Raw genomic sequence first — 13,544 nt, forward strand, 5'->3', positions numbered from 1 at the left:
AAAGACAAAGAGAGAGAGAGAGAACTTGAGAAGGGGGAGGGTCAGAGGGAGAAGCGACTTCCTGCTGAGCAGGGAGCTTGATGTGGGACTTGATTCTGGGACTTCAGTATCATGACCTGAACCAAAGGCAGTTGCTTAACCAACTGAGCCAACCAGGTGCCCAGATCCTTTATATTCCTTAAGAGGACTCTGTCTCCCACCTCTTCCCTACCACTCAAAACATTCTACTGTGTCCTCTGCCATCTGGTCTGTCACCAGCAAAATCCCCTGGAGCTTCAAGTTGTTCTCAGAAAGTTTCCTTCTTTCTCAGAATGGGGTCTGCTCTCCCCCGAGGGAACCATAGGCCTCTTGAGTATTCTTCTCTAGTTCCCATGGAGCACAGGCCTGGGGAGAGGGTGGGCATCCTTTCTGCTTCTCATGGCCTCTTCCCCACCATTTCCTTCCTACTTCCCTCAAAAATTCTGGCCTTATCGGATAGCTACCATTACTGTATGTATTCATCTGTGTTCTCCAGAGAAACAGAGGCAGTCTCCTCTAATAGATAACATTATTATGTTATATTATAATATTATGTTTATATATAGGATGTACTGTGTATATATTGATGTTAAGGAACTGGATACCATGATTATGGAGGAGTCCAAGATCTGTAATTGGCAAGTGAAGACCCAGGAGAGCTAAGGGTCTAGTTCTAGTCTGAGTTCAAAGGCTTGAGAACCAGGAGAGTGAATTTGTGTGTGAGATCCTGTCCAAATCTGAGTCTGAAGGCAGGAGAAGACCAATGTCCCTGCTCAAATACAGTGAGGAGAGAGAAGAGATTCTTACTCTGTCTTTTATTCTATCTGAACACACAGTGGATTGGAAGAGGCCCACCCTAATGGGAGAGGGCGCTCCACTCTACTCAGCTCGCTGATTCAGACGTGAGTCTCCTGCAGACTCCCTCCCAGACACATCCAGAGTAAGGGTTAGACAAATACTGGGGTGCCCCATGACATGTACAGTCAAGCATCATACCATACTGTCCTGTCACTGTCCTCCGCTGATCTCCTGGTCACTTCCCCATGTTCGTGGAAAAGTTGGACCCTTCATCCCTATCGTTCCCTGGGGAACCGTAGAGAAAATATTTTTATGTTTCTGCACAGTTAGAGTATTCTGAGCACATTTTACTAACCTTGAGGCCTGGGCTGAAAGAGCAAGCCTGGGAATTTGAAGTATGATTAGACAGGGAGAACTTTCCAGAGAGATTTGCCTCCCTGGAAGTGTATGTTTATAGTTCAAGGTGGGGATGAGACCCAGGACTATCCCTGAGACACTAATCTCTTCCTCTTGGAGTCATTTATTTACATTCCAAAGGGTGAGAACCCAGGATCCTTTCCAAGGAGAATTTATTTACACTAGGGAGTGACAAAGATTCTTTGTTTGACCAAACTTTAGTCAGGCTCCTGAACCTTCTCCTGGACCTGTCTGTGTGCTTCCTTGTAAAATCTAGTTTTATCAAGGAAACTGCCCAGACAGTTTAACCAGCAGCTCCCACCCTGGATGTCTGGTCAGGTTGTTCATCCTCCTCTTCTGCCCCAGGTGGGGTCTGATCACCTGGCCTGCCTTCAGCAAGAATCCCATGAGGTCAGTTTTGCCAGAATCCCCCTTAGCCCTGGGGTCTCTTCTTAGAAATGTTTTATCCACTGTCTCACACGTGCTCCTTGGCCATAATTTCTACTTGCTTATGCTGTAGCAGCATTGAGCCTGGCCTATAGTCAAATATATTTTCCCCTATTTTAATCATTCTGAATAAAATCTGTTTTTACTGCTTAACCTACTGTCCAACTCTGGTTTTCCTTAGAAAAGAAATAAGTTCTATTTTCCTTTTTCAGAACAGGAGGAGGGCTATGACACAAGCCATCCTATATCACCACCCAGATATATATATATATATATATATATATATATATATATATATATATATATATATATATATATATATGTATTTTGTGGGCCACAGTGTGTGTAGGGGGACATCTGAAGCAGCTGTAATTGCATCTCATTGTATTACCTCAGGGGCAAGAATCAGGGTGCGAGGAAGAAGGGTGGTTATTAGAGGTAATAATTAATCTGTCCTTGTTCTGGAAACTCACAGCAGCTTCAACTGAATGCTAACAACTATGGATACTGCACACAGAACATTGCCCTCAGCACTGCTCCAGTGTTCTTGGTGGCTGAACACTCATGTCAAACCACCACACTCAGGCTTCTTGGGTCCTTCATTTCCTCACCATGCACACATGTTTTTTTCTCTACTCCAGTCCCTACCCACTGCTTTGATAACTTCTTAGAACTCCAAAACTTAAACTCTAAACATATTCCACTCAGACTCCCCACTTACTTTTCTTTTTTTTTTTCTCCTTCCTTTCTTTCATCCTTCTTAGGAGAATGAGGGAGGGGCAGAGGGAGAGAAAGAGAGAGAGAGAGAATATCTCAAGGAGACTCTCTGTTGGGTGTGGAGTCTGACATGGGGCTTGACCTCATGACCCTGAAATCATGACCTGAGCTGAAACCAAGAGTTGGATGCTTAATTGACTAAGCCTCCTAAGTGTCCCTCTTATCTTCACTTACTGTTGTCCTTATGCTCCCATACTTACTCTGAATTGGGGCCACCAGTATATTAGCAATCCTTCTTCATTCTTCATCACTCCTTTTTCCATCCAGTTTAGAGCTCATGGTCCCTAAATATAACCACTCCCTTGTGCATATGCTCAGCTCCTTTGCCCTTCTTGACATTGCTCAGAAAAACTCCAGCCTTCACTACAGTAAATTTTCTGACTATTTTGTACTTGCTTCCCATGGCAGAACGTGATGCCAGCTGTTCCTGTTTTGAGTTCATCACACAACTTCACGTAGTTCTTTAGCACTGTCCACCTATCCTGCTACTTTCTCTGGTCAATTCCTTTTCACATACACAGAGATAATTATTTCATCCTTTCTCTTCTCTTCTGGAAATTGCTCATACCCTTCTGAATCAGTCAGTTTTGCTCTGTAACAAACAAGTACGAAATCCCGGTAGGCATTTGTGAACATACCTGTAGGTCTATGTACCACCCAGGTTGTTTGTTCCATGTGTCCCTCATTATCCTGGTAGCAGCTGGTGGCCAGGGTCACATTCTTCTCATGACAGTGGCTGAAGCAAAGGGGTCAGGACCAGGTGGACTAGGTCATTTTGTTTCTCTGCTTGCCTCATATTCACTTACATTCTGTTGGCCAAATTGAGTCACAAGGCCAAGACCCATCTCAATGGGGTGGAAAATTATACTTCCCAGTCGATGATCTTGTTTTATTTTACTGAATAATCAAAAGAGAACCACCTTGCTTTTCCCCCCAACAACTCGTGAATCCAACACCAGCCTCGGTCTGACTCTCATATTCTGCCTCCTCTCTTGTGGTAAAGGGCCTGCTGTAGCTATGTCGACTTCTCCAGTGTGTCCCAGATCCTGTATCCTTTGGCCATACCAGCTGGCTTCCCTGTATTGTTGGCTTTTCCTTTTCTCCTGGATCATTCCCATTATCCAGGACACTCTATTGTTTACACTGAAGCATTATTCTTGTTTGATTTCTCACCCCCTCTAGCTACCAACCACCTTAACAAAAGTCCTCATACGAGTTGCTCCAAATCACATTTCTCAATTCCAATCAAGATTTTTGTCCTCCACATTGAGCTCATGCTGGTCAGGGCCACCACCAAATGCCATCTTTTCAAACCCAGGGAACACTCAGCACTCTCCATCTTCCTTGACCCATTAGTGGCATTTGACATGGTTGGTCACTTCCTGAAATCTCCATGGTTTCAGTGAAGCTCCATTCTCCTCTTCCACCACATTAACTTCTCTGCTTTTGTTTGTTCTTTGGGATTCTCCTCTTCCTGTGCTGTCTAAATGTTTTTGGTTCATTCTGGACTGAGTTTTAGATTCCCGATGTACAGTCTCTCCCTAGATGGCTTCACATTTCACTTAGTCTCATGGCTGAGAGTTCCACAGTTTATATTTATCCTTGACCACCCACCCAGATGCCGGACTTGTTATCCACTTTACTACTTGGCATTACACTGGAATGTGGAATAGGCACCTCAAATATACATATAAGTACTAGATTTCTCCCCAACTTCACTGCTCCCCATTTCAGAAATGATGCCAGCTGTAGTCCAGCCATATGCTTTGGTTCTCTTCACATCTTTCATTCAGTGTCTTTTGGATGTATCCTTCAGAGACATCTGGAATTCAGTTGTCACCACTTCTGTGGTTGGTAGAATAGTGGCCCCCCAAATATGTCCATTTTGTAATCTCCAGAACCTATGAATGTCACATACATGGCGACAGGGGCTGTGCAGATGGGACCTGGTCACAGACTATAGGGGGAGATTGTCCTAGATTATCTGGGTCACATGAGTTCTTAAAATGGAAGAGGAAAGCTGAAAGTTGGGTCAAAGAGATTTGATGTGGGTAGGAGCCAACTGCTGCTGCTGGCTTTGAAGATGAAAAAAAGAAGCCATGAGTGTAAGAATGTGGCACCTTCTAGAAGCTGGGATAGCCCTCCTTTCACAGCCTACAAGAAAATAGAGACCTTGGGTCTATAGCTACAAGGAACTGAATTCTTACAACTCAAATAAACATGGAACAGTTTCTTCCCTGGAGCATCCAGAGAGGAACGCCACCCTATCAACACTTCAATTTCAGCATCATGAAACTGTCCTGGACTAATGGCCTACAGAATTATAAGATAATAAATTAGTGTTCTTTTAAGGTACTAAGTTTGAGTTAGCTTGTCACAGCAACACTGGGAAACAAATACAGCCTCTGTTACTATCATCCTGTGGGATGTACCATCATCTCTCATTGGCAATAGTCTCCTACTTACTTCTACTCCACAAGATAACCAAAGTGATATTTTATTTTTTAAAATTTTAAACATTTATTTATTAATTTGAGAAAGAGAGAGACTGCAAGCAGGGGGAGGGACAGAAGGAGAGGGAAAGAGAGGATCCCCAAGCAGACTCCACACTGAGCATGGAGCCCCAGTGCAGGACTTGATCCCAAGACCTTGAGATCATGACCTGAGCTGAAATCAAGAGTTGGATGCTCAAGCAACTGAACCATCTAGGCATGCCCCAAAGTGATATTTTAATATATAAATCAAATCATGCCTTTCTCCTGCTCCTCTAAAAGCCTCTCAATACATTTAGGAAAAAATCTATTAAAAAAAAAAAACAGGGTCCTCAAGTCTCTATATGTCTAATACCTGTGTAATTTTACAATCTTGAATTCTTCCAGGCTCTTTCCTTCTCATTTTTCTACAAGTACACTGGTATACTTGCAGTTTCTAAAATATGCCACGCCTACCCCTGTCTTAGAGCTTTATGCTTCCAGTGCCCTTTTCTTGAATCCTTGCTTTTCTTTCAGATATTCACCAGATTAACTTCCTCATTTCATCAGGTCATGCTAACACAGTACCACCACAGGTAGGACCTCTCTGCCAACCATATTTATAATTGTGACCTCTCCTACTCTTGTCATCTCTATTCCTTTGTCTGCTGTATTATTGTTGGTAACATTTACTAGTATTCAAAATGAGTATTACAGAGCCCTTTCTTTGCTAGTTTATGGTCTCTTTCTGCCACTGGAAAATAAGCTTCTTGAGGGTCCCTAAAAGTCTGTCTTATGTATTGCTGTTTTGTGTGTTGCTGGCTAGAATAGCTTCTGGTATATAATAGGAGTCAATACATCTTTGTTGAATGAATAAATGAGGGGCAGTATCTGAGACTTGGATTTAATAAACCCATTTCTTCCCTACGTACCTTAAGTGCAAGGAGAAGGAATAGAGAGAGATGTTCTTAATTTTCTACATAATTAATTCTTTACCAGACAGATCAACATGTCATCAGGCTCCCTGGGTGAAGAAGGGTCTTTTTAGGGTTGTGGAAGACAATGGTTCTGGATTAAGCTGGCATGTTGCACATCTCCTAACAGCAGAATCAGAGCCAAGGGGCAAATCAAACAGGGGATCATTTAATAGGGCTAGTCAGCTTCTTGCTCAGGGTGATGGAGCTCAGAGTGTGAGAGGTCATAGCATTTTGCTTGCTCGTTTGGCTTTCTGCTGAATTCACAGAGTTTTTGAGTATAATGATGGCTGAAGAAGGTTTTTCCCTCCTCCTGTTTACAAAATGAGCTGGTACCATGCTGTCACAGCCTACAGGAAATGTCACTGAGCATGACCTTCCAATTAAGTCACACATCTAGCATCTCTCATTTCTGATGACATTGTTGAAGTGCTGAGACATCAGGGCATGTGATGTTTAAAAAAAAAGAAAAGCAAACTTATTCGTTGAGCAACTCTTTCACATTGGAAGAAAACTCCAGCAGGTTTGTCCTTGGGCCTACATGACCCGCAAAACTCTTGTATCTCACTGTCCGCATCCTTCCACCTACACTTCAGGACCCCATGGCAGAGCAGGGTTCAAACTCCTGTAGTCTTCTTTGTGTACATCATGAATTTTCTTATAGTTTTGACCAAACATTTTTTAATATGTATATATTTTATTAATATATGATGTATTATTTGTCTCAGGGTACAGGTCTGTGATTCATCAGTCTTACACACTTCACAGTGCTCACCATCGCACATGCTTTCCCCAGTGTCCATCCCCCAGCCACCTCAGCCTTCCCACTTCCTTTCACTCCAGTTTGTTTCCTGAGATTGAGTCTCTTACGATTTGTCTCCCTCTCTGGTTTCATCTTTTTTCATTTTTCCCTCCCTTCCCCTATGATCCTCTGTCTTATTTCTCAAATTCCTCCTATCAGTGAGATCAATAATTGTCTTTCTCTGATTGACTTATTTTGCTTAACATAATGCCCTCTAGTTCCATCCACGTCATTGCAAATGGCAAGATCTCAGTTTTTTTGATGGCTGCATCATATTTCATATATATATCTCCCACATCTTCTTTATCCATTCATCTGTTGATGTACATCTAGGCTTTTCCATAGTTTGGCTATTGTGGACACTGCTTCTATAAACACTGGGGTGTGTGTGCCCCTTTGGATCACTACATTTGTACCTTTGGGGTAAATACCCAGTAGTGCAATTGCTGGGCTGTAGGGTGTCTCTATTTTCAAATTTGAGGAAACTCCAACTGCAAAATAGAAATTTTAGGATAGAAATATAAATTTATCTTTATTTACCTACTCAAAAATAGTTGTTTTGTCTTGGTCAAGTTACTCTGCAGGTACCCTTTCCTGGCTGAGATGTCATTTTGACATGCATGTTGACTTTTGTGTTTCTGCCTGTAGCAGTCCACAACTTAAAGGAGTCATGTGGAATGCACAGGGTAATGGTATGTGATGACATTTAGCAGAGCTTACTGTGTACCTGGCTCTGTGTTAAGAGAAACACTTTATAGGTATAGTCCCTCATCTCCCAATTTCCTCACTTCAGTCTGGCTTCTGTCCCCAGGACAGCAGGGAATCAGTTCACCTCAATGTCATCAGTGGATGCCATTTTGTTAAGATCCGTGAGAGCCATGTGGGTTCTCTCCCTGGCCCTTTTGGTAACATCTAAACCAACTGACCACTTTCTCCTGAAACATTTTCCTCTTTGGCTTTCATGTTGTTTCATTTGCTTGATTTTCCTCCTCCCTCAAATTGCTTTTTTGTTGTTTGTTATTACCAGATGTCTGTCGTCTTGGAGAAGCATGGTCCATGGTCTTTTTTCTCCTATTTACTTTTTTTTTTTTTCCTTAGGTGATTCACTAGGGTCCTGTGCCTTTACACATCATCTATATGCTGATGATTTACAAATATATCTTCACCCTCATTTTCTTCCCTGAGCTCTGGCTACTATGCCTCTCAAACCAAAAAACCCCAAATAGAACTTTTAGTGATCTCCACTATGAAATGAAAAAAAATCTAGAAGCAATTCTTGATGCATCTTTTTGCATTAGTGCAACATCTGAATCCACTAGCAAGTCCTGCCAGCTCCACCTCCATGGTATACTTCCCCAACTCATCCACTGGGTGTATGCCTGTGGCTCCCATCATGGTCCAAGCCACCATCACCTTTTGCCTGGATAACTGCCTTAGCCTCTCACCGGTCTCCTCGCTTTCACTGAAGCTCCAGTCTAAACAACACAGACTGTTTAAAAATTAAGTCAGATCTTATTTATTGTTTTGTTAAAACTATCCAAGAACTTCTCATTATGCTTAAGGAAAACAAAGTCGTCCAAGGTCAAATTAATCTGGCTCTACTTTATTATTATGACTTCAGTTGTCACTCGCTGCCCCTATGTTACCCACCCATGCACAAGCTCACTGGACTACCATGCTGCAGACTCCCTGGCCTATTTTTTCTTTCTGTGTTGGTCAAATTTGTTTCCACTTCAGGGCCTTTGTATTTGTTGGTCCTCTGTGTTGGACACTCTTTCCATATATCCCATTCAGATCTCAGATTTATGCCACCTTCTCAGAGAAGCTTTTCTTGTCTGGTTGGGAAACAGGCTCAGAGAGGCCCAGTAACTTGGATGAGGCTGCTCTGCTGGTAATGCAACGTGTGTGAGTCTGAGCTCAGGTGGCCTGATTCCACTTCCTGTGGAGTGTGGTCACCTGTATGGTGACTGCTATTGTCTCTGTCTTTGCTTTCTCATAATAGGGGCAGAGAATATAGTATGATTCAGAGCTAGTTAGAGCTGCACTTGCAGAGTATACAAGGGATGGAAGGAAGCAGAAGAGATGAATTAGGAGGAAGTGAGCCCAAGAGAATTTTTGGCAACCTTATCACAGGATTGGAATCAGAAATGATGATGGGAATGATAATAGAAAAGAGTGGCTGTATCAACTTCTCTGTTAGGTCACTTAGGTGCTCCTTTTGGGTGATCTTTACCTCAACCTTGGGAGAAAGAAAGACAGATGCTTCTGAGGTGCCAAGAAAGAGGGTTCTTATATAAACACACTCAGATACCAGCATACTCTTCTAGAGCATGTACCAAGTTTAATAGTTTCCTCCATGAATTTATGTCCACCTAGAACTTATAAATATGACCTTATTTGGAAACAAGGTCTTTGCAGATGTAATCAAGTTATGATGAGGTCATTAGGATAGGTCCTGAGTCCATAATAACTAGTGTCTCTACAAAGCTGGGAATTTGAACACAGAGATGCTGACGCACAGGGAGAATGCTGTGCAAAGATAGGCAGAGACAGGAGTAAAGCAGCTAGAAGGCAACCTACTCTAAGGACTGCTGGCAACAACCAGACCTGAAAGAGAAAAGTAAGGACTTTCTGCTAGAGTCTTCAGAAGAAGCATGGCCCTGTTGATGCTTTGACCTCAGACATCTGGTCTCCAGAACTGGGAGAGAATACATCTCTGTTTTATAAACTATCTACTTTGTGGTTATTTGGTTATCTGGTGGTAGCACCAGGAAACTAATATAGAGCCTCTCAATAATTGGTTACTATCAGAAGCTCAATATAAGTAAATTTTTCTTATTAAAGAGCTTACTTTTATTATTATTTTACTTAATTTTTAAAAAGATTTTATTTATTTGACAGAGAAAGAGTGAGAGAGCACAAGTGTGGGGGGGCAGCAGAGGGGGAGGGAGAAGCAGGCTCCTTGCTGAGCAGGGAGCCAGATGAGGGGCTCGAACCAGGGACCCTGGGATCATCCTGAGCTGAAGGCAGAAGCTTAACTGACTGAGCCACCCAAGCGCCCCTTATTTTATTTTTTTTTAAAGTGGTTTCTACCAATCTATGTGAATAGACAGTGCATTCACATGTTGCTCAAGTGAAAAATCAATCTGGGAATGTGTGAAAAGCACCTCCCTCCTCTGCTCCCTTTTCTCCTCCCTATAGGCAACAATTTTTATTAGTTCCTCATGTATTCCTCCAGGAAAATTTTGTGCATATGCAAGTAATTCAAGGACATATTCTCCCCCTATTCAAAAAACAAATCATAGCATACTATACACTCTGCTTTGCACCTTGCTTTTTCACTTATTTATTTACCTTGGAAAACTTTCCATATGAATATATAAAGAGCATCTTGATCCGTTTTTACAGCTGCAAAATTTTCCATTGTGTGCTTGGAATGATGATTTATTTAGCTGGTCCTCTCATGATGGTCACTTAGATGGCTTCCAGTATTTTGCTTCTTTAGGCCCTGGAAATCACCATCCTACTTTCCTTCTGTATGAATTTGACTACTATAGGGCCTCATATGAGTAGAATCATACCATTTTGTACTTTTGTGTCTGGTGTATTTCATTAGCACGATGTCATCAAGGTTTTTCCATGTTGGAGCAGGTGTCAGAATTTCCTTCCTTTTTCAGGCTGAAGGACATTGCACTGCATGTAGAGACCACATTTTGTTTACCCAATCACCTATGAATAGAATTTGAGCTCTTTGGTTCTTGTGAATAATGCTACTACGAACACAAGGGTTCAAATACATGTTCAAGGCCCCGATTACAGTCTTTTGGGTAAATATTCATAAGAGACATTGTTGCATCATTTGTTAATTTTATGTTTGAGTTTTTGAGGAACCTCCATACTGTTCTCACAGTGGCTGCGCCATTTTACATTCCTATGAATAATGCCCCAGGGTTCCAATTTCTCCACGTCGTCACCAATACTTGTTATTTTCTGATTTTTGGTAATATCCATCTTAGTGGTATGAAGTGGTATCTCATTATGATTAATGATTAATGATATCAAACCTATTTTCATGTGCTTGTTGGCCATTTGCATACCATCTTTGGAGAACTATCTATTCACGTTTTTGCTCATTTTTTAACTGGATTCTTTTTGTTGCTGTAAAGCCTCCATAATTGCTTTTTACATATTTAAACACCACCGCACATTGTGCCCTTTTTGATTAAAAAAATGTATAATAGGCAGTAGTTACAACATAACTACTTTTCTGCCTCACATAAGCAGAATTTATCCTTTCCTTTCCAGCTCAGAGATGTCTTGTCTCAGTGACTCTACTGCTCTGCAGTACAGGGAAAACTGAGGAGGCAGCTGCGGTGCAAACGTCCAAATGTTGCATATCGTTGAGCCAAGGCTTCTGACTTCTTGGTGTAAGATTTTTAGTTCACGTATTTAACATTTAATAAAGACCTACTATATGAACACTGCTTTTGCAGCTGACAAAACAAAAATGAACTAGAACTTGTCACTGTCTTTACAGAACTTGTAAATAAAGAAACACATGATTGTAAGAGCAGGTGGAAGGTCTGTAGGTCATGGGGAATGCAGGGAATGTCCTTTGGCATTACTCTGATTAGGAATGTCCTGGGCTCTATCACGTGCGTCAGAAGACTTAGAGGACCGTCACTCTATCAGATAACGATAAATTAGAACCAGAACAAAGGCTATTTCAATGTTGCCATCCCAGTCACCTTCTTATGGGTTCTTCAGCTACGAGATGGTACAACGGTGGACATGAATTCATAAAGTGAATGTCACGAGAGTAGAGACTAATTGATCTAACTAAATTTTTCTTGAGCATTTACTGGATGCCCAATATTGTGCTAAGGCAGGGGCAGAAAATTCTTCTCTGATCTTCTCCATGTCAGCTCCATAGTAAGTCCACCTCCTAGGGTGAGACTGACAAACGTATGCCATATGGTGCTTATGACAGACATCACTAACTGATGGTGACTTTTTCCCACTTAGCCCAGTGGTAGCTTCCCAACTTAGTCAATAAAGTTGGCATTGTGGATTAAACCCATTTGTTATTTGGTTGCTGAGGGTTTCCATTTGGGTCTCCCAAATTTAAGGGTCTCTATTAGTGTCTGCTGCTTGGAGGAGAGGAAACTTTGGTGCTTCAGGGAATGAAGACAGAGAGGCTGCTTTCCTCTGGACTTGGATCCTGGTGAGTCAAGGTTGCCACCTCTTTTTTCCTCTCAAGTTTATAATTTTTCTTTGAAAAAAAAAAAAAAAAGACAAAGCTTCAGTGTGCTCATCTCTGAAGAGATGTCATTGCAGGCTTTTGATTGATTTGTTCACACAAGTGTTTGTATTCTGTTCGTCTGTGTACCTCCAGCTCCTACTCTAGTGCTTGAGACATGAGGGAGCTCAGAGAACGTTAGCTCAATGAATGACTGAATTTATAGGAGGCCAGAGTCTTTAGCCTACCCATTTGGTTAGATAAGAGTACAGGTAGACAATTAGTAGTACAATTACCAAGTAACTGCTTCCCAGGCCAGCAGGAAAGCTCCCAGATAGCACTGCTACTTGGGAGCCGTGTATTGAGGCCTGCATTCATGCATTTCTTCATTCTGCACATGTTGGGTACTTGGGGCAGACTAGGAGGAGGATCCCCAACCCCATGGGACTTCCAGTCTCGTTGAGGTGACATACCTTCAACAAATAAATAGAGAGCTACAAACTGGATAAATACTAGGGGAGAGAGATTTCAGGAAGGATGCGGTTTAGATGGGGTTAAGTGTTGGCTGGTGATGAGGCGGGGTGGAGCTTGGCACTCAGTCCTTCACCAGGAGGTCTTCTGAGTGGTGACATATACCCCTACTAGGAAGGACCAAGAAGCACAGTGTTGTGCCGTTCTCTTTGCATCCAAGGCCGCTGGATTCTTAGAACAAGCTACTCTCCTCCATGAGTATGCGGTCTGTTATCTAACATGCTCTACCGGCGGTGGGATCCTAGTGAGCTTTCCGACATCATTAAAATTTCATCTGCTCAGACTTTGGTTCCAAGGAGGCAATAAACTAAATATTTAAGAGGACCCAGGATTAAAGTAGACAGACAGCTCCAAAAAGTCTCCTACTTTGTAATTATAAAAATTAGCATAGTTTCCACTTCATAAAAATGTACTCTTACAGGGTTTATTGGTTCTTCACTTTATAGTGGCTTAACTAAATATGAGCCCTCAGAGTTTGGATTTTTAAAAAAAATCCATAAAAATAGTGACTTCATTCTGTTCTATTTAAAGTTTTAATTTCTTTTCTCCATTCTATGAAACAATTTTAATTGTATGTCAGATTTCAAATCCTGGTAAGACTCTGGAATCTTTATTCTATTTGATTGGCTTCATTCTTCCCTCCTTCCCTGCTCTCTCTCTCTTTCTCTTTTCTCCCTCCCCCATTCCTTTCTTTCTTCCCCTTCCCTTCCCTCCCCCCCCACCACCTTCCTTCCTTCCTTCCTCCCCCCCTTCCCTTCCTCCCCTCCCCCCGCCTTCCCTTCCTTCCTCCCTCCCCCCTCCCTTCCTTCCCGTTCTCTCCCTGTCTGCAAAATATAGACTTTGAACCGACACCTCAAAATTAAACCCTAAAAAAAGTTAGATCCCATCTTCTCTTTACTAACAGACTCTACAAAGTTTACTAGTTATCTCTGGGGTAAGACAAAAGAGAGCATTTTAGAACCTTCTCTACAAATAAGGATACACAATGTTTAAAGATTAATTGTTAGTAATTTTCCCTTCATGGGACCATTATATTGACTTCCAGGAAGTCAATATTCAGTCAATTTTCCATTTGCTTGTATATAATCAAG

At 41.9% G+C, this 13,544-nt stretch overlaps 1 protein-coding gene across 5 annotated transcripts in view; it reads left to right on the top strand.

Annotated features, from left to right (window-relative positions):
- The window catches only part of IGSF5 (immunoglobulin superfamily member 5), a 94,077-nt gene that overhangs the window by 58,044 nt on the left and 22,489 nt on the right, over positions 1-13,544 (top strand). Inside the window, exon 10 of one of the 5 annotated variants that reach the window (XM_059164754.1) lies at positions 10,989-11,116. The exons of the other annotated variants lie outside the window; for them this stretch is intronic. Coding sequence (XP_059020737.1) covers positions 10,989-11,101 — 113 coding nt within the window. The 3' untranslated portion in view covers positions 11,102-11,116. Of the gene's footprint in view, positions 1-10,988; positions 11,117-13,544 lie in introns of those variants that run through there. 5 annotated transcript variants of the gene reach the window in all.

Source organism: Mustela lutreola, chromosome 2 (assembly GCF_030435805.1).
Source record: "Mustela lutreola isolate mMusLut2 chromosome 2, mMusLut2.pri, whole genome shotgun sequence".
NCBI lineage: Eukaryota > Metazoa > Chordata > Mammalia > Carnivora > Mustelidae > Mustela > Mustela lutreola.